The sequence below is a fragment of the Protopterus annectens genome, chromosome 4.part1 (assembly GCF_019279795.1).
Source record: "Protopterus annectens isolate FY-2018-M chromosome 4.part1, PAN1.0, whole genome shotgun sequence".
In the NCBI taxonomy this organism is placed as follows: domain Eukaryota; kingdom Metazoa; phylum Chordata; order Ceratodontiformes; family Protopteridae; genus Protopterus; species Protopterus annectens.
The window spans coordinates 497,308,583-497,330,368 of NC_056734.1; the positions used below are offsets into that span (position 1 = coordinate 497,308,583).

The 21,786-nt window shown below is 40.0% G+C and overlaps 1 protein-coding gene across 3 annotated transcripts in view; it reads right to left on the reverse strand.

Annotated features, from left to right (window-relative positions):
• Window positions 1-21,786, reverse strand: part of ATP11B (ATPase phospholipid transporting 11B (putative)) — a 2,792,721-nt gene that overhangs the window by 478,475 nt on the left and 2,292,460 nt on the right. For all 3 annotated transcript variants that reach the window (XM_044070307.1, XM_044070308.1, XM_044070309.1), the window contains exon 28: window positions 9,446-9,611. In XM_044070307.1, the coding sequence (XP_043926242.1) occupies window positions 9,446-9,611 (166 nt within the window). The remainder of the gene's footprint in view (window positions 1-9,445; window positions 9,612-21,786) is intronic.

A 21,786-nucleotide genomic window follows, 5' to 3' on the forward strand; every position in this document is an offset into this window, starting at 1 on the left:
TTTCTTATGCTTGCCAGTCCACTCTGTCATCTTTATTGCCATTTTTTGGCTTGTCGTTTTTTTTTTTTGTGGACTACTACTTCCTTCTACAACAGGGGGGCCCATCATTCCCCTCTGCCTGGCCTAACCACATTTTAGAAATGTTGCCATGTCTTCAGGATACTACACTGTCATTTTTTTTCCAGTCCTGGCACCAGTGTGCCTACCAGGACTGGGCACTTTTTTAGCCTGGGACTTGTGCACCCAACGGTCTTTTTTTTTAACCTACTTCTGTCCGTGATATATACTACATAAAATACAGTCTATACATTAGTGTCACCTTGGTGAGATTTTGTAAAAACAGGGTCCACCTCGCGAAGGTACTCCACAAGACTTGAGAATGAATTCATTTCCAGCAATACTGCTCTCCTTTGTTTGCTGATTTTATCTTCTTTCCATCTGGACCCCCACTTGGTGGTAAGAATAGACTGACATCTGAACAGAGATGTTACATAGCCATGATAGAAACTCCAGGCTAAAAATATCTGGAAACAAGATGGTGTATACTTGGAAGAAAGTAATGTTTCTTGGATGGCCAAATTCCAAATGTTGAGGGACAGACTGAGGAGGAGATACGACTTGTGCTTTTCTACTCACTGATGCAGTGTGTCACAGTGGTGTTGACTGTCTATATTACAAACGCCTAAGTGCCCTGAAAAGGTGAAAGGGAAATGTGGATCATCATCATCATCTTCAACAGTATGATACATTGAATTGTCTGAGCATACTTCCAGCATCCTTGGACTGAGAATGCCATCTAACTCACAACCCCAGATGTATGGTTGTTGACAGATACTAAGGAAGGATGAAAAGGTAATTCCAATTTCAGATTTGGAAAACGATGACAATTACTACCATAACTAATGCAATGGCTTCAGAAATTAGACATAGATGGTTCAGAATATCTGCATTACGGAGTCAAATGCAATGAAAAAGACATTTTAGATGCCAGTATATGAAGAAAAATAGGTTGAACTGATGGAATCCACAGTGAAAAAAGATGTAGCCACCAAAGAGGACTTGGGAAGAAGAAATGAGAAAGGCATGCTGGGCTGAGTCAGAAGCTCAGAAGTCATCCCAGAAATTCCACTGATTGCTAAGGGGTATATTGAGGCTTTCTAAAATTAAAAGTAATGTCCAGAAGATGAAAGAGTTGCAGTGTTTTGTCCTTGGTTAAGAAAAATCCATCCTGAGAAGTGTTGTTAACCATTCCGGTACATAAACCTTAGATTCCCAGACTAAGATCACAGTGGCATTTTGTAAAAGATATAAGGTAGAAATATTAGACAAAAGGGCAAGGTCTTGAAATTGGAAATACTGTGGACCAAGAAACAGAAGGTGATATGTCTATTTCAGGCCTGCAGCATGTGAAAGTAAACATCTTTCATGTAAATCATAAAGAATTAACTACTGTTCACCTGGAAGGAGAGAGACCGAATGAACCTTGAAATAATTCTTTTTTTATTTTATTTTTTATTTTTTGAATACACAATGTACCAGTTTAGGATTCTGAGGTGTAAGATGAATGGACAGCTTTCGACTTTTAGAGACGGGGGGAGAGGGAGCAGTGGTACTATTGTCTCTCTAAGAGACTGGATACTGCCTCCAGTAGCTGGTCTGGAAAGTAAAGGAAGTCTAACAATTAGGGGGAAAAATGAGGAAGAGTCACAAATGTCAATGTGTGCCTGTGTTTTTGCAGGTAGATAGTTCAAAAATCTAATATAAAACAGCAGAAAATGATGGACTATGTTTGCAAAACTTCCTCTGTCCACTTTCAGTACCATGACTACCACAGCAGATGTCAAATTATTAGCAGACAGTGATACGTTCGAGAAGGTTAAGCCTTGAATTTCTTTCTCCCTCTTTTTTAAAACATCCCAGATGACCCTTATTTTTGACTGGGAAAGCTAAGTGAGGGTGTGGGCTGGGGTAGGATTTGAAGAGTGGGGAAAGGAATAGCTCTTCCATTGTATGGTTTCAACCTTCGACTCCCATGCTTCTCCTTTCAGTTTCTTCTGAACTGTCATTTTTCCCCATCTGGCTGCTTGCCCTTGTCTTGCCACCAATGGAAAAGTCAGTGCTTATTATGAAGCTTCTGCTACATCTGGCAAGGAAGTGAAAAAGGTAATTTCACAGGGTGCACTGATGTCCCCTTTCACTCCAGCTTTAACAACTGTTTGGCAAGGAGTCCAAAGAGCAGGTCCTTCTCTAATGCAGCAATGAAGGGTTGTGCCTTCACAAAATCTAACAGGAATGGTGTCCTCATTCGGACATGTCTTACAATAACAGACCTCATGTCTGCAATCATGCATACCTTCACTACATGACAGCCACACTGGACAGAATTGCTTGCTAATTTGGGAGGTGAGGTTGCACTTTATCCCTCAGGCCTTGTTCTTCAGTTAGAATAGAAAGATCACCTGGAACTTTAACATATGGGTTTATCAATTCAGAGCACAGAAGGGCAGTGTATCAGAGGTGTAGGCTTTCTTCCTAAAGCAGTTCAATACTTTACTTTTCATATCAAAGGGAAGGAGATTTCTAGTTGGAGCCCTTGTAAACATTTTGCTCAAATCCAAGGACACCACAGCTGGATCAGCAACTGTGCAGATAAAGAGGGGAATCTACAACACTGCAAGAATGTACTGATGATTGTATAAGCCAAAGCTGCACTCAATGAAGGACAAACTATGGGTTTTAGCTCTGGAGAACCAAGAAGTTCACTATAGCTTTTCAGAGCAACAATGTAGTCAGTAAAACTCACATTTAAAGAAATCCTTCATCTTGTTGAAAAACTGTCTTGTGGCGAGGCACAGAAAAAGGGTGTCCTCAGTGTCTAATTCAGAGGAAAAGATGAGTGGACATCTGGTTCACAAAGGCCACTTCATCCACCTCAGAGTCAGTGGAGTCTGACTCCTTGAGATTAGGGAAGTTTCCATATTCATTTTCAAGAATGGAATACCTGACAGAATGTTGCTTTGATGATGACTGCAAGTTCTTCAGTAAAAGTACAAAAGTCCTGAACCTAGTTCATCAGGTCTTGTGAGAGGCCTGCGCTGCTCTATTTAAAGTGTTATGGCAGATGGCAGAGTCCTGGACACACTGGCCCTGCTTTTGGGATTGATGGGTGGAGTAGGCCTTTTGATGCATGCATGCATTGATGACTTCTTTGCAGATGTCCTTGTAAACTAAAATCAAAGGCACACCTCCTTCTCCTTTGTTTACCAAATAATGAATGCTTGAACCATATGTTTACAGAAAAACATCTGGAGTAATGAGTGCTGTGGATTTCATCTTGAATGTACATCTTACCTCGAGTATGTAATGGCTTCCTGATGACACTGCAAGAGTCGGGGACTGCATAATTGCCTTGCCAGACCTGACACCCATGAGCCTAGTGTGGACTTTTATCTCAATGGCTAAATCGGCAGCCTCCTACAAGTCCTTCTCTCTTTGTTTTTTAGAGGGGCATCCATAGATGACTTGACTGATGCCCTAGAGAAGGACCACAACCTTTTCTGATTCAGACAGACTTGGAGATATTTGACTTTTCACTTAATGGCTTTTTGGATGAACAATAAACAATGGTGATAGGATACTATGATGTTGCTCCAGCCGTGAAGAGAAAAAATACTGACTGTGAAAGTCTTTGTTTGGGATTTAATTCCTACAAATAATACAGTGATTAATTGTAAAATGTGACATATAGAGCTCTGTTACTCAAACATACCTTAACTACAATCAAAAAATGATATATAACATTTTTTCTTCAAAAGGATACTTATCTGTATTTTAAAGGCCAAGTTGAACCAAGAAAACTAATGGAGCTTAATACTTGCACCTACCCACAAAACTTTTCATACTGCAGTAAGAAAACAGAAACATGGTATGGATGTCCTTTTTACAGTACAGAAGTAAAGGTGTGAGTGTGACCACCCATCCAGGAGGGAGATGGATGAAAAACTCTAGAAGTCCCGCCTGACATTAGGCCTTTAGTGACAGAAACTCCAACAGTTATCACTATTCTAAAACAATGAATAATATGATGAACATCCAAATTTCCTTGGTGGTAGGGAAAATCTGATCAGTATTACACTGATGCAAAGCATACTGCTCAGCAAGGATCTACAGCAACTCTCCAAAGTAAAAATCTCTGCCAATAAATTAGCTGTCAAACTTGTGGAAAAATGCCCCATCAAACCTGCAGGTGAGAAGTTTAAAGACAGGGCAAGCTCTCCCTTGACTTACATGTATTTAACTCCATGGTCACACAGCTGCTGTAAAAAGACAAAAACCCTAAGAAAGGAAATTTATAAAAGCTTGCAAAACGGCAACCTCATATAAGAGAGAATCAAATTTAAAACAATATGAAAATAGAAGCATTGGGGAGACTTCTATCAACTACCATTTGATGAATGGAAGATCTTTGATTTGAAACACTGTATGTAAAGCAGTACCATAAAAAGGAAATTTTTACTTATCAAAAATACATTTTAATCAAAATCAGTTTTTCTATTTCCAAGTCTCAGTTACACATAATGTAGATATTTTCAGCAGAGACCCGGGGAGAAAAGTTCTTCAGGACTAGAAAACAATTTATTAAATTTTATTAACATAGTAGTAACAATCAGCTATAGGATCTTACCAGCAGAGACCTGGAGAGAAAAAAAGCTCCTCAGGCAATTCAATTATACAGAATATTAACAACTGGCAGACAAGTATGTGAGTCGTTACAAACAAGGTTTTAAACAATTAGCAGAAGAAAATGTGACTAGTTACAATATTATTTAAGCTGCTTAGAGCAAAATGAGTTAATAGTTAGGCAGATGCTTATTTAAAGTGGGTAGGATCTAGTTGTAAAGGAGTTTGGAAACAAGAAAGGAAAGTAAGAATGGCTAGTAGGAGATGTAGGGGAGGTAGAGTATAGGAGACAGACTAGACAGGTAGGCTGTTTTGAGACTGTAAGAATTAAGAGTGGTTGGAGATAGAGGAAGGGAAGAGGTAGAAGAGGTAGGGGAATAGTGTTAGAGATACATTAAGAGTGAGGTGGTGAAATGGGTGAAAGGATGGTGGTTTCAGGGTGGTTGGCTACAGTGGCAAGACCACTTTTTTTAGGTATTTCCTTGCGGCTAATTTGAAACTATTGCTATGCTGGAGGGATTTTATTTCCAAGGGGAGTTGGTTCCAGGATGTAGCTAGATTATAGTTATAGAGAAGGCAGCCTATTTTGGTTTTGGGTTTGTAGAGGTCTAATAATTCTTGATTTGAGCTGCATAGCGTCCTAGCAGGGGAATATTTGGATATGACAGTGGAGAGGCTGGGGCAGAAGGAGGGTAGACAGAGGATAGAGTGGATGATTTGTAGTTGGTATAGTTGGAGCAGCTGAGGGAATTCTAGCCAGTCTAGCTGCTGTAGTGCTAAGCAGTGGTTTGACTTTTAGGTTTGGTTAGCTGCAAATCTGGCGATCTTATTATAGGTAGTTTCAAGCTTGGAAATAAGTGTAGAATTTAGGTTTGTGAATATGTGGCAGCTGTACAGGAGTAATAAAGCCTGGGAGAGAGTTATTTGGGCAGTGTTAGTTAAGTATTTCTTGCTACAGAAAAGGGGTCCCAGTTTCTGGTGAGTTCTTTTTACCAAGTTAGTAATATGGAGATCAAACTTAAGCTGATCGTCTATTGTAACACCTAGCAATTTAGTACTAGACTCAGCTGAGATGATAGTGTTGTTGCAGGATAAGATGGTAAATGTACTTTTGTGTGTGGTGATGTTTTTAGGAAGGAAGAGTAGGAACTTAGCTTTTTTTTGGATTAAATATTAGTTTATCACTAAGCCAAGTCTCAGTGGTGTGGAAGGATGCCTGGGTAGTTGAGTGGAGGTCAGTTGGGTTGATAGCAATGGTTATAACAGTTGAGTCATCAGCATATTGCACAAGAGATGACTGGGGACAAGAGGAGTAGAGCAAGTTGGTGAAAATATTAAAGAGTAGTGGTCCAAGTATGGACCCTTGGGGGACTCCCATTTGTACAGTGAGAGGGGAGGATAGTGCAGAGAGCCATTTAACTGCTAGCTGGCGGGTAGAGAGATAGCTGGAGAACATTAAAACAAAAAAAATCTTTCACTTATTATTTTCTGTTTAAATGAATGCCATGCTGCAAAACTGCATTCTATAAGTACAAGAAATAATTCACACAGAAATGTAGTGACGGTGATCCCCACCCACGTCTCTCAAACTTCATATGATTAAATGAAGAGTCAGTAAGGCAATCATAATAAAAAAAAAAACAAACAAAAAAAACATATATACATTTATATATACTATAAATGTATTAGCTTGTTTTTAGTGCCTACTATAATATGACCTGAACTATTTACACAGTACTGTAACAGTAGCTATCCCAAACCTCATCTGTTAACAACTCATTACATCCGAGTGACGCCTTCAGGTGCATAGGCAGTTAACTCTTACCGACGCCTCTAGATGTTAAATATTGCTTGCTCATACTTGCATCAATGATTCCAAAACCGTGCTATGTACAAGGTTTTAAAAACTTTCATCCTAAAGCTAACACAATGGCAAACTCAACTGCATTAATATTTGACCTCTGTCTCATGCTGGTAATGAGATATTAACTGCTGTTTTTATTATATTAATTTATACAGACATAATTTTCACATTTTTCTAAATATCTCAACAACCAAATAACACAGACAGAACTCCTTAGCCGCAGATGAAAGCACTCAGTTAGATGAATAAAATGCTGCTGACAGTATGTGTGTAATTTATGTGGCTGCTGAGATATTGTAAGCTGTTTATAAAATATTACAAACATAACAGTTACTTGTTTACTGTGACTTATAAAATTCAGTTCAAGACCTAGAGCCTAAAGAATACTACCACTATGAAAATAGTTTGTGCTGAAAAGTTTGTCAGTTATACTTCTTTCATAGCCACTATGGTTCCAGAGATATGAACATTTGTTTGAAATGTGAGGACATAATTTGATTCTGTCAAAAGGTTTAGGCTCTGCCCATTGGACATTACAGTGCAAACTTCTTGAGCTCCATTGGAGTACAAAGTTAAGTGATGAGTCAAGTATGGCATGTCAGTCATTAAAACATAAAAATTTATTTTTTAATTGAATAGCTTATGCTTCAATGACTGTCATACTGCAAAACTAATATAATATATTCTACACAGTTTACTCTGTACTGTAGGGTTCCCCAGCCCCACCTGTTAAAATGAATACAAATAAGTTAAGAAATTAGTCTTGTTTTCCAGCTTTTCCTGTTAGTGGTCGCCATAGCAGATCACTGGTCTGCAGACTTGATTGACAGTGGAGTTGCCAGCCTGGCACCCTATCACAGAAGGTACACAGACAGACACAGAGAGAGACACAGACACACACACACACACACACACACACACACACACACACACACACACACACCCCTACTGCATGTCTTTAAAACTCATTCAACTGCAGGGAGGACATGCAGACTCCGCACAGAAGGTGCTCCAGCCAAGAATCGAACTGGAGAACCTCTTGCTGTGAGACAACAATGCTATTAGTTAGGCATGATAACTGAAACATAACCATAACATGTTTTAAAATGTAATATTTTACATTTTAATGATAGTTATGCAGCAAAACTACTGTAAAATACCTTAAACAATTTACACAATACTGCACTGGTAATGATCCCCACCACATCTGTTAAAATGCTCACAATTAAGTGAAAAGTCAGTAAAGGAATGATAATCATTAAAAAATAAAATTAAAATACTTTTAAAATATTTGTATCCTGCAAAACTACTGTAATATACTCTTAACGATGTAAATAGTACTGTAGCAGTTCTTGAAGGCATCTGTTGAAATGCATACAAATAAGTAAAAAAAAACAACAGCCACTAAAACATAAAAATAGATTTAAATTAAATCTTAAATTTAAAGCTCACATTTTAATGACCATTATGGTACAATACTATGTTAATCTTCCTTTAATTACCATATTACTCATTCATAAATTGACTTTTCCCTTTTAAGGGCAACCATTTTTTGTCATAAATTTCTTCACTCAAAATATCCTACAGCAGAAATAAAGCAGTCTGGCTACCTGCTGCAAAATGATAAAAATTCTTAGTGCACTTATGTTGAAGTAGACGCATTAGTGCTGGAAGGACTGGGCAGGAGGTAAGACGGGAGTGAGCAGCTGACACTGGCTCACCCACCCTAGGGGAGGGAGGCAGCCTGGGCTTACTGCACTAACAGCATTAAGAGCTAGGTGGACTCCATGCAGCAAGAGGTATTACACACATGGTCAGCAGGGTGCACATGCACCTCCTGAAGGCAACAAATGCAAAGACTACAATGCTACCATGGGATGGGGCACATTCCATGGCATCAATATGACACTGCATCAGTGTTTTTGACTCTCCTCCTTGGTCCAGACAGTGGGTTGGGTTGAGCCCAGAGGAGGTTAAGGTGGGTCCGGTAGACCCAGTGAATGATAAGAGTTGGTGGCAGCTGGTAGTCAGCTGTGGGGAGGGAGCAGCAAACAAACAAACAAACATAAAAGGGAATAAAACAACTACCAAAATAATACATGAACATGCCAATAGATTACTTAAACCCTTTCAGTTTGTTATAATTATATAAAACAATGTGTTTTTGGCTGGTTAAATATGGAAGGTGGCAATGTAAGGGTAATACATGGATAATCATTTTGGATGGAAAAAACACACTTTCACATTTCTACTCCAAATACTTAACCTAAAGTCCTTTTAGTTAAGGTTACAGACTGCTTCTAGCTTGACATGTTTGTCAAGTGGAGATGAACTTTGTTCATGTACCTCCTAGTCTTCCCAGACTGTTCCTGTGACTTTACTCTCCAAGATGGGCCTACAGCTAAAGGTGCACCTCCTCTTCATGCAGCAGTAACAGAGGAGGCTCCTGGTCATCCCTGTGGCCATATAGTATCATCTGTCTCACCACTTAAATTATGGTCAGACTGAGTGGTAGTAAATTCCTTCTAGGTTCAGCAGTGAGAGCTATTACAATAATGTACCCTCACTTCATACTGTTCTGGCTAAGTATGCTACTTCAAAGACATATTTCAGATTAGTCTCCCTTTCAGCCACCCACTCTGGTCACTCTTGAACATTACTTGTCAAAGTCACGCACTAACATCCCAAGTTAAAGATAATTTATTAAGCAAATTAACAGTGTACAATTTCATAGCTTAATATTTGGAAGCAAGGTCATAAACTATCTCAGTTCTGCATCTATATGGCATACAGATATAGATAAATAATAATCACTTTTACAAAACGTAATCTTCAAAAATCTGTACTGAGCAAGCCAAACATGACAACTTATTTTTTAAGATGCTATACATAAGACAATACCTGTGCTTTCTCTGTGGCTGTGGGGCACAAGTGTCTTAACAGTATGTTCTTCAAGACATCAGGAAAAAGACAGGTGACAACAATGATGATAATGGCAAACCAAGCAGAACCACTTGAAAGGAGCTGAACGAAAACGAAATACATATCCTGGGTGTGCAGAAATGGCCTGCAAAAGATGCATTTAAAAAGTTAAGGAATGCTACTGTATGCAGTTCTCCACTTTTCTTTCATTGCCAAAATGTACAGCTTATGCTCTTTAGTTTAGATTGAGCTACTAACGCTGTGAAACAAAACCACACCTTATATCACAATCAGTCTTTTTGTTTTTTTTTACACAACTGCACTTAGTTTTGAAAGGTATCTTACCAACAGCAACTGCCGCTTACATATGTAGCCAGTAATAACATACTCCCTATTTTAATTCAGTTAAAACTTGCACCCCTTGACCTACACTGATGTTATTTTGCTAGGCTAAAAAAAAAAGTTCACTGCCAGAGTCCACGCTTTCTGAACCATCGATCCAAAAACAAACTTTTGTTTAAGCAAGTAAAAATTAAAACAATGGTGGCAATGCATTACAAATCTTCTAAATTAACATCTTGTATATGGCTGGATTCACAGGTGCTCAACAAACTTCATATGAAACTCAAGAATGTGGGTACACCGAATGAAGTGCTGCCAAATACATACAAGATAAACAAAAAAATAAAAAATCACATGTCTGTCAATACACACAGTGAACCCACAGCAATAAAAGAAACTGAGCCAAGAAGCAGCTCAGTGAATAGTAAATTGTCATGAAACTAAGTGCCATAGAATACAGACAGTACATGTTTGGAGGATGGATACTGCTGCAAATTAGGAGACAAAGCATGGCAGGCTACATGTCTTGCAGACTTGTATCTCAGATGGCACTAGGAAGAAGAAGGGAAGGAGGGATGAGTAAATAATGCCAAACAGTCTGCAAAGTTATAGTATGATAAAGGATTGGAAGGAGGAGGAAGAGAAAGACTTAGGCAGAGTCTAGAAGTTTAAAAGTGCACCTATTACTGGGGGGCTAACCTATAAAATGGGGTGCACACTCTGTTGCAATGACTGTACACTCCATTTTAGAGTGCACAGTGCAATGGGCTCCTCTGAGACACACCTATCACAACTTGAGAGGAAATGGGGAGATGATGCACTACACAGTCCACAGAAAAATGTACAAAATGAAAACCACTGGCCTAGGCCAGTAAAAAAGAGTCAGCAGTGCACTTCATAAAGCTTCTGACATGCAATATTACCCATTCCTGTGTATCAGTCTTCATCTGTATACCATCTAGGCTAATACTCTGCAAAGGAAGTCACTGTCCTGCCACTTTACAGGCTACTAATTGGATATAAGTAAAAGACATACAACAAATGCATGCCTGTCAATCACTGCAATTGACTATGTTATAGCAAAAGCACTACATCAATGACATTAAGCAAAGTGTTACTCTATACATTTTGTATTTGTGTGGGTGGAGGGTCAATAAAGTGAACTAGTTATGATCAAACCAGACAGTAGTGTGAAAGAGACTTTCTGAATATCTCATTAAAAAAAGAAAAATAAGCATTTTTGTACCCACTGCAGCTATCTGCCCTCATCTGTGTTCTGAGCCCCTCCTTCTTAATCTGCTTTCTTTTTCCTCGACACTTGTCTGATGTGAGCCTTCAGAATAGGACCTCTCGTCACCTCCTTCTTAGGATGGGCAAATCCTAAGTATAAGAAATTGGGAGAGATGCGGGTGTACAAGTTATGGCACTATCCTAACAGTTGTGGAGGGATTTTTAGGATACTCTAATCATTGTTAAGCAAATTCCCCAACTATGTACATTACAGATGCACACAGCTCAGGAGAAGCAAGCATTTTAATGGGAAGAAGACACTTGCACATACCCTTCTACTATAATTAACTTTGAGGTCACTGCACTCTTTCAGAAACCCGTTCATTGACATCTCTGATGTAGAACTGACAGTTCACATGCGTGAGCAGGGGTACCTGGAGCACAACTTTTTGTTTTGTTCTACTGGGAAAACAATCAAGACAAAAATTGTACCTGGAGCACAACCTTTTGTCTTGTTTTCCCAAGAGAACAACAAGTCTATTACTGGTATTATCTCTATCTGTGTACTATTATGTGAAAAACTTTCTTGTCCAGCTGCCATTCACGCTAGCTGATAAGACAGCTATTCAAATGGTGTGTCAGTGAATACTAGTTGGAAGAATGTAGGTGGCTTGCAGATGCAAACCCTGCACTAAGGCCCATTTCCCATATCATCATAGCTAACTTGCAAAGCAGGTAAGAGTATAGCAATAACCCACGCCTGGGTGTGGGTAATGCTGGATTTACCCACGGTTGGCGTGGTTTGGTCACGAGGGAGAAGCCTGAGTGGCCAAACAAAGCCAACAGTGGGTAAATCCAGCATTACCCACACCCATAAGTGGGTTATTGCTATTATACAAAGACATTATTTAAGAAAAAAAATAATTACTTTTCTTAAATAATGGCATTGTATAATGCCTCCTTGCTACCCTTCCGCAGCTGTCTGGTATTCTGCGGCAGTTCTGATGTACTACGCATGCCTATGCCTACGCAGTACATCAGAACTGTGGGCAAAAGCAACGGAGAAAGCAAGATCTCCGTTGCTTTTTACAAACTGTTTTCGCTATGTTAAATGGGTTTAACATAGAGAGACAGCTTTAAAAGAAGCAACGGAGAATCTCCATTGCTTTTTTTAAAGCTGTCTCGGTATATTAAACCCATTTAACATAGTGAGACAGTTTTGAAAAAAGCAACGGAGAAAGCAAGATCTCTGTTGCTTTTTACAAACTGTCTCGCTATGTTAAAGGAGTTTAACATAGCGATACAGCTTTAAAAAAGCAATGGAGAATCTCTGTTGCTTTTTTTAAAGCTGTTGCGCTATGTTAAACTCTTTCAGATCTACCCTTTCCCAAACTCGTTTAACATAGCGAAACAGTGAGAAAAAAAGAGTTATAGTAATGGAAAAAGTCCAGGCGACCGGACCTTTTTCCATTACTATAACTCTGATTTACAACGTGCACGCTGACCAATCAGCGTGCACGTTTTTGAATATTAATGGGGGGGGGGGGTTGTATAATGGGCATTACTCACCTGCTGAAACACTAATCAATCTAATAGGTCACTACCTTTTTGAGTGTCGAGTAAACACTGACTTGAAAATCTGCAGCGCACAGATTAAGGCCATCATCTTTTCTACATCTGAATGTTTGCTGTGCAGTTAGCTGGATAATGTCCCCTGTACATTAAGGTTCCTTTTGTGCACCTATAGGAATGATCTGAAATGTGTGAGTAAGGGCTGAGTGCACTTCAGGAACACAAAGGGAAGCCTCTGGATTGATTTTAACTTCAACCCCATACAAAAATTCCTAAGAGACTTCTGGGATAAGGGGGGAACCAAAACTTGATGGTCATGAGGTAGTAAGTGATGATCTCTCTTTTAGTTATGGAAATGATGAATGATTTTTGTTTAAATAATTTGTTAACAAGGGGATGGATATTTACTTAAATGTAAAGGTTACTTTATGCATGGGACTGCTACAAATAATTTTAAAGAAAACGATGAGTTTTGTAATGTTATGGTAAAGTAGGTGCATCTGATAACTTTCAGATCTACCCTTTCCCAAAGATTAAAAATTTAATTCAGCAGTTCAGGCTGATTTAACCCAAATGTGTGAGTTAACTCAAACAGATGACAATATTCTGTCATTGGTTATGCTTGCTAAAAAGATGCGATTTGGGTGAACATCGTAGGTTCGGTGAATTATCAATGATGACAATTGTTTTTCCCTAACATCTTTATTACAGTTTTCACATATGATAAAGGCAATCTTACATTTATATAAATGAAAAACGTACAAAATAATACCACTTTAGCTGCAAACAGTTTACATCACAGACACAACTGAAACAAGTGTAGCTGCAAACATACATCACTTATAAACCATCCAGCCATTGTCAGTTAAACATTATATGGCTCTTCCAAATCCTGCCTCTTAAACATCATTCCTGCTATGCATATATTGTTCCCACAATTCCCATTTTCCTGTGTAGTTTGCTCCTTCCCTTTTCTAAAGATCCCAATTCCAGTTGCTTTATCTCTGTTACTATATTCACTACTTCTAGTAAAGTTAGTCTAGACTTTGATTTCCATTTTCTAGTAATTGCTTTTATGATGGCCACCATAATTAGACTCGTCAAGGCTTTACTATGTCTAGGCAATTCTAATTCTGTAGCATAACTCAAGAAAATCATCTCCCCAGTCAGTCCAATCTGCTCACCCAGCATCTCCAACAGAGTGGTCTATAGGGAATCCCTAAAGTCTGCCAGCTCACTACACTCCCAAAAAATACATTCCCAGCTACCTCTTTCTTGCCCGCCACACCTCCAACATTTGCTATCCACCTGAGGAAAAATTATTTGGAGTTTACTTGGGGTATAAAAATACAGGTCTATATTATTTCTTTGACAGCTTAGGTTGTCGAATGCTTAATGATAGACACCAATGCGAAGTTTCAAATTGCTAACGGCCATATACACAAATTATTTCCTTGGAAAAGTATTCACTAGGCTGCCCGGAAATAAAATTAACTTTTCAACCTAAATATAGTGAGGGGCTGTGTCCCCCACCCCCCCGAACTAAATACACCAGCTCCAAGATCGCTCTACACTGGGGAAAAGGGCAAATCCCCGATAACGGCCAAGCAAATTCTTTCCCCGAGGAAAGAATTTGCTTATATGGCCATTCACGATTTTGAAACTTCAACACTTGGGTGTCGATCATTGAGCATTCAACAACCCAAGCTCGAAGAAATAATATAGACCTTAAAAATACCTATGTAAACACTTCCTGGCAAAGATCCTAAATCTTCTAGTCTGTGTTGCATATATGGGAGATATATATATATATATCTCCCATTGTCTCTTTGTGAATTGCTTATTTAATCTCACTTCCCAATCCTTTCTAAGCTCCTCTGTTTGATTCTTATAATTATCGTGCAATATTTTATATGCTTTACTAATTATTCCTTTTTTAATGCTAGTTTCTGTTATAGATTCTATTAAAACTCTACCAGTGCTGGTATTTCATTTAGGAGCCCTCTATTTCTTTCTCTTTGCCTATACTCTGATATCAATCCTTGATAGGGAAGGCAATCTCTAACCTGCAGTCCAAATAAATTCTTGGCCTCTTTCCATTCTATTACCTTTGCCTTTCTAGTTATTTGCTCCCAATACCTTGGTTCCTTTGCCAGTTTTCTCCAATAACTTCCAGCCCCCTCTTGCCTATTATCTGTATCCCTGACCACAGTGATCCCTATCGGCAAAATCTCTTTTCTCCATTCTCATGCTGGTTTGGAGTTAGAATACTCCCTGTTATTTTATGACTATAATACTCTGTATGATTTTGTTTGCTCTCCTTAAGAGTCTGCATCCAAAATCCCAATCTCTCCTTATTTCTTGAGCTTCCTACCTGTGTCAGCATCTTTCCTTTCCCCTTTGAATTATAGTTTTCTGCTTGTGCTACATATAAACAGCCTTAACTGTGTTACCCTAAAATAGCCCCTCAAACTAGTAATCCTAGTTCGCCTTGTTCTATTGGTAGAACCAGCTTATCCCACTTGACCCTTGCTGTCTCTTCCCAGATAAAATCCTTCAAATCTTTTTAATTGCTATCCACAAATTCTCCTCCAGTTGATAAAAGTATGCCTGACCTGTGTATAAGACTAAAGGGACTAAAAATATTTTAATGGCTTGTATCTTAGTATCCACATCCATATAACAAAACTTCCAGTTTCTCAATTTTTGTATTACCTTCTGTTTAGTTTCTTCCCACATATTCTTAGCTGCCACCACAGAGTAATTTTAATCCATACTCAAGTATTTCATTTTATCATGACCCCATAAATATGGATACTGTTGGTTCAATTCGTGTATGGGTACATAATTTACCGCTATTGCCTTTGTTTTAACTTTATTAATTTTGTATCGCAAGAAGATTTGAAACTGTCTTAAAATGTTCCACAATACTGTAATGTCCCTTTCTGGTTCTGTCATGTATAAAATAATATCATCTGCAAATAAAGGCAGCTTTTCTGGACTACCATACCAATTATATTCTTGAATTTGACAATTGTTCTAAATATAATGCAAACAACAAAGGGGAAAGCGGACAACCCTGCCTAGTTCCTGTACTCAAGCAGAAATTATCAGAAAGGCCCCACCCACTTTAATTCATGCCTCCGATTGTATCACGGAAAGCAAATGCTTCCATTGCCCTGCACATGAAGTCCCAGCCTACTCTGTCAAATGCTTTCTCTGCATCGAGACCCAACAATAAAAGAGGTACATTCTTACATTCTGCTTCACTCTGGATCATAAATGTTCTATTAATATTGTCAAATGTTTGCCTCCCCTCCACAGAGCCACACTGATCTATATCTAGCAATTTTGGTATCACTTTTGCCATTCTTTTAGCCACTATAGACAAACATTTTATAATCAAGGTTTAGTATTGAAATGGGGCTGTATGAATCTGTATCTGATGGATCTTTACCTTCTTTTGGTATTACCATTACCACAGTCTTCTTCCAAGATGCTGGTACTTCTCCTCCTTTTAAAATACTGTTAAACAAAACCTTCCAGATCTTTATAATTTTTTTCTCTCCTAACTTCCAAACTTCCACAGAAATACTATCTACTGCTGGGGACTTTCCTGCAGTTTGGTTAGACATAGCCATTTTTATCCCGTCCCTTCCTATCCTGCTAGTAATTGAGCCTTATCTACCTCTAACTTTGGGATATTTAATTCTTCCATAAACATTTCCATATTTCTCTGCTTTATACAAATTTTCATAACATTTCTGAAATATTTCTAATACTTCTACAGGGTCTCTGGTTATCTTCTTTGTTATAGGCTTCTTAAGCTTGGCGACTGCCCTTTCCACTTTTTGTTGCCCGAGTCATGCTAAAAGTTTTTGTACTCTAGAATTATTATCAAAAACAGTTGCTTAACAGCAGTCGTTTTAACTCATGCATATTATCAAGGTTGTTGTGTCTTTCGGCTTTTCCCGGCTACGGGTCGCCACAGCGGAACTCCGGTCCGCTAATGATTGGCAGTTGATTTTTACATACCGAGTTGCCAGCCCTGATGCACAACCTTCAACGAAGGAACGCCCATTCACGCATGTCTCCACGCAGAAGACACTCTAGCTGAGAGTCGAACCGGACAGCGTCTTACTGTGAGGTGACAACGCTACTGCAGCACCACCACCGCGGATTATGCATATTATCAAGGTAATCCTTTATTTTCTGTTTAGCATTCTGCAGTTGCTCCTTTTCTTGTTCTGAGAGATTCCCCCTATTTTTCAATACTTTAACATTTGTCAATCCCTCTAAATTATTCTGGTTATTGTTTAACCATATCACCCTTTCTTTTATTTCCAAACTAGTTTTAAACCCCACTTTAATTTTATCCCACTCCTTAGCTATGTTTAGAGAAGATAATTCTATCTTCTCTAGTAGCTCCTGAATTAATTCCACAATCCATTCCTTAAATTCCTCTTTTCAACTGATAGGTGGGAAAGCGGAAGTGTCTCATTTTTATTTCATTACCTTGCGTATTTATTTTAGTTACTATTGGTGCATGATCTGAAAAAAGAAGTTATGTACCTGCCATAACGTTCTATGTTAGTTGTCTTCATCTTGCCTTCTTTCTTGCTGGTTGGGATCGGCCATCTTCAATAGCTCGAGAGCTGTTTACTGGCTCAAGGCTACCCCTTATCCCATGATGCCTAGCGATAGTTACCCAGATCTCATTTGAAATAGCTAACTCCAGACACAGCAAGAGAAAAACCAGTCCAAAACAAGTAGGCTGACTATACCTGCCATATTCTCCAAGTCAGTAGAGGAAACAACCAGAGAACACCCAGCCAGTGAAATAAGAACTCCTCTCGGTCCATAAGAACTCCTCTCGGTCCAATAGGACAGGGGGAAGGAGGGTGGGACGCAAGAAAGAAGGTGAGATGAAGACAACTAAAGTACAGTTTTGTACCTACCATAAATGTAGATGTTCGAGTGCTAATACAGCTGCAGTAATCACAGATGGGTTTTCAGCCGTCAGGCGGTCCCTCGGTCGGCCGAATTCCAAAGTCTTGGTCCGGCGTCGGTTGTCATCGCTTACTCCTCTGACGTCAGTAAGGCCAGAGTATATAAGACACAGCCGACGCCATGCTCTTCAGTCTTTCTTGCCCCAGATGTCAGGTGCCCACAAAAGGAAGGCAATACATAAATAAGGTTTATCTACATATGCAAACAATGCAATGTAATGCAAAATCAGTGTAAGCAAGCAAATAAAACATAGCAGGATAACCCAGTCAGGTGGTATGAAGAGGTTGTTAGGCCCCATGCCTTTACCAAGTGGGGAAGGAGGGAGGGAAACCTGTACTGCAGCTGTATTAGCACTCGAACATCTACATTTATGGTAGGTACAAAACTGTACTATGTTCATCGTGCATACAGCTGCAGTAATCACAGATGGGTAGAGTCCCAAAGCTATGCATAGGGTGGTAGGTACTATGAGGAACTGGGTTGAGCCAGAATGCCCTGCAAAACAGCAGTGGCAAAGCCTGCTCTTGTTCTGGAATATAAGGGTAGGTGGTAGTGTTTTGTGAAGGTATGTACAGAACTCCAAGTGGCTGCCTCCAAAATATCCTTAGTAGGAACGCCTCTGAGGAAGGCTGTAGAGGTGGCTGTGGCCCTGGTGGAGTGAGATCTGATACCAGTAGGGACAGATTTCCCATGATAGGAATAACAAAACCGTATGCAGTGGCCAATCCACTTGGAAATGGTCTGTTTGGTAACTGGTTTCCCTTGAGCCCCTACGCATAGGACACAAAAAGTTGTTCTGATTTCCTGAAGGACTTTGTTCTGTCCAAATAATAACGTAGCTGCCTATGGATGTCTGAAGTGTGAAGCAGCCTCTCCCCTTTGTTTTGAGGGTTAGGATAAAAGGTAGGTAGGTGTATGGCTTGATTTAAGGCTACCCTGGATACCACTTTTGGCATAAAAGATGGATTGGTGCGAAGGAAACCCTGTCCTGATGGAAGATGAGGAAGGGCTGCACCGCCATGAGGGCCTGTAGTTCAGAAACCCTACGAGCTGAAGTGATGGCCAGAAGGAAAGCTGTTTTCCAGGACAAATGTTGCAGATCTGTTGAGGCAGCAGGTTCAAAGGGAGGCAATGTTAATTTTTCTAGTATGTAATTAAGATCCCAGGCTGGTATTGGTTGCTTCCTTGGAGGTCTTATATTCTTAGCGCCTCTGAGGAACTGTCGTAAGAGTGGGTGAGAGAATAAAGGAGGATCCGTGTTGAATTCTGCAGAAATGGCTGAGGCATGTATTTTATGGAAGAAAATGAAAGTCCACTGTTCAGCAGTTCAGCTAGGTACTGTAAAACCTGAGGCAAGTTCAATTTTCTAGGGTCCTGGCCTCTTTTCTCATTCCAACAGCAAAACCGCTTCCATTTTGCGGAGTAAGCTTTTCTAGTAGATGGTCTTCTGGCCTCCAAAATGACATCCTGCACCTCCTTGGAGAGTAGGGACTGTTGTGGTGTCAAGGAATTTTCCATGCAGCGAGGTTGAGTGTTTTCAGCTGACTGTGAAGAGTTTTGTAGCTGTTCTGAGTCAGTAGGAGAGGCATTAGAGGCAGGGACCAGGGAGGAGTATGTGTTAGGCTCCTCAGGAGTGGATACCAGTGTTGCCTTGGCCAATCTGGAGCCATCAGTATCATCCTCGGTTTGTCTGTTCTTGCTTTCAAAAGCACCTTGGGCAGAAGGGGCAGAGGTGGGAATGCATAAACTGTCCATGCTGTCCAACTGAATGAAAGGGCATCCACTTTCCAGGCCTTTGGATGAAAGGTCCTTGAACAAAACTTTTCAGTTGATGGTTCCTGTGGGAGGCAAAAGATCTATGTCTGGCCTCCCCACGCTTGGATTATCTCTGTAAACACCTGAGGATGTAACTTCCATTCGTGTGGATCTGTCATATTTCTGCTTAGAGTGTCTGCCAGTGTGTTTTCCAGTCCTGGCAAGTACTGTGCTTGAAGTTCGATTTGTCTTTCCAGAGCCAAGTTCCAAAGAGTCATGGCTAGTCTGCACAAGGGGTATGAATGTGTTCCTCCTTGTTTGTTTATGTACCACATTACTGTGGTGTTGTCTGTTCTTATCAGTAATTGTCCTGGATGCAGGAAGTCCTTGAAAGCTGTAATTGCATTTATTACTGCTAGCATTTCTTTTGATTGATGTGAAGGTGCTTTTCCTTTTGGGACCATCTGCCCTGAATGCACCTGTCCTTCATGTGCGCCCCCCCAGGCATAATCTGAGGCGTCTGTGGTTATGACTTGTTTTGCTTGAGGCTTGCAGAATGGAAGGCCTGTGTTTACTTGACATGCTTGGGCCCAGCATAGAAATTCCTTTTGCAAACATGGAATTATTGGTATAATTGCTTCCAAACTGTGACTGTGTTGAGACCATAGATTTTTTAGGTACCATTGAAGTTTCCTCATATGCAGCTTTGCACATGGGATTAGAAGAATGCAAGATGCCATGAATCCCAGAGCCTGCAGGATTTTCCTTGCAGTAAGCCTGGTACTTTTTGCTAGTGTTTTGAAGTATTGAGATAGATGCCCTTGTTTTTCTGGCGTAAGATATGCCATCTGGGTGTTTGTGTCCAAGTTGGCACCCAGGAAGGTTATTTTCTGAGATGGTGTTAGTCTTGATTTCTCCTTGTTGATGGTATATCCCAGAGAAAGCAGTAACCGTGTCACATATGCCAGATGTTCCAGTAGTATGCGTTTGCTGTCCGCTTGGATCAGGCAGTCGTCCAGATAAGGGTAAATTTGTATCCCTTGAAGTCTGCAGTAGGCAATCACTGATGCCAGGCACTTTGTGAATACTCTGGGCGCAGTAGATAAGCCAAAGGGCAATGCAGAGAATTGATAGTGGATTGAACCTGCAAGAAATCTGAGGTATCTTCTGCAGCTTTGTCTGATTGGGACATGCAGGTATGCCTCCTTGAGGTCCAATGTTACCAGCCAAAACTCCTTGCCCAGCATGGGAAGAAGTTGCTGTAATGTGAGCATCTTGAATTTTGGCACGAGTAGGAATGTGTTTAGGATGGATAAGTCCAAAATGGGTTCCAGTCGGTTCCTTTTCTTGGTACCAGAAAAAGTCTTGAATAAAAACCTTGACCTTGGTGGTGTGTAGGTACCTTTTGTATAGCTCTCATGTTTAGGAGCTTTGAAATTTGCAGTTGTGCCTCTGCCCTTTGATTTTGTGGCAGGTTTGGCATGCCTCTCATTTTTGGAAGAGTGTGAAATTGAAATTTGTAGCCTCTGTTTATAATGTCCAGTATCCATTTGTCTGTTGTGACAATATGCCAATTGCTTGCAAATAATGCTAGTTTCCCTCCCAAAGGTGCTGTCAGCTGAGACTTGCTTGGCATGGAAATGAGGGAGTCATTGGGTTTGCTTCCTGTATTGTTGTGCACTGTCTTCACCACCTCTTGGTGCTGGAGATTGCCATTGTCTGCCTCTATATGATCCTTGTGATTGCCCTCTGCCCCTTGTGCGTCTGTATCTACCTCTTTGGGGCTTGTCAGTGGCTGGAAAGGACCAGTTTTTTGAAGGCCAATTTCTGCTAAAACGTGGTGGTTGGACCTGTAAGAAAGCCTTGACAGTTTGCATAGATTTGGCTTTTTCTTCCATTTTCCGTAGTATGTCCTCAGCATTAGTCCCAAATAGTACATCCTTTTGTAAAGGAGCATCAAGAAGTTTAGCTTTCACATGATCAGGTAAATTTTGTTCCCTAAGCCAGGCATGTCTGCGAATGACTGATCCTGTAGCAGCCGCTCGACTGGAAGCCTCTAGGGCATCATAACCACATTGTAAGGTGTGTTTACCCACTTGCTCCGCACTATGCATCATATCCTGTAACTCTTTTAAATCTGGTTGTTCAGGTTGAGACATTTTGTTCCTTAATTGTGATAATAGGTACTGTTGATATTTAATCATATGAAACTGACAGTTTAAGGCCCTCATGGCTAGGGTGGCCGAGGTATATACCTTTTTACCCCACCTTTCTAGAGATCTGGATTCCCTTTCTGCAGGAGTGGATTCTTGGCAGTGGAGGCCTTTAATCCCTTGGGGCCTTGTGAAATGGTTTCAGGGTCAGCATTATGGCCTTTGTAGAGAAATTGGTGAGAGCTGGGTACTCTGTAA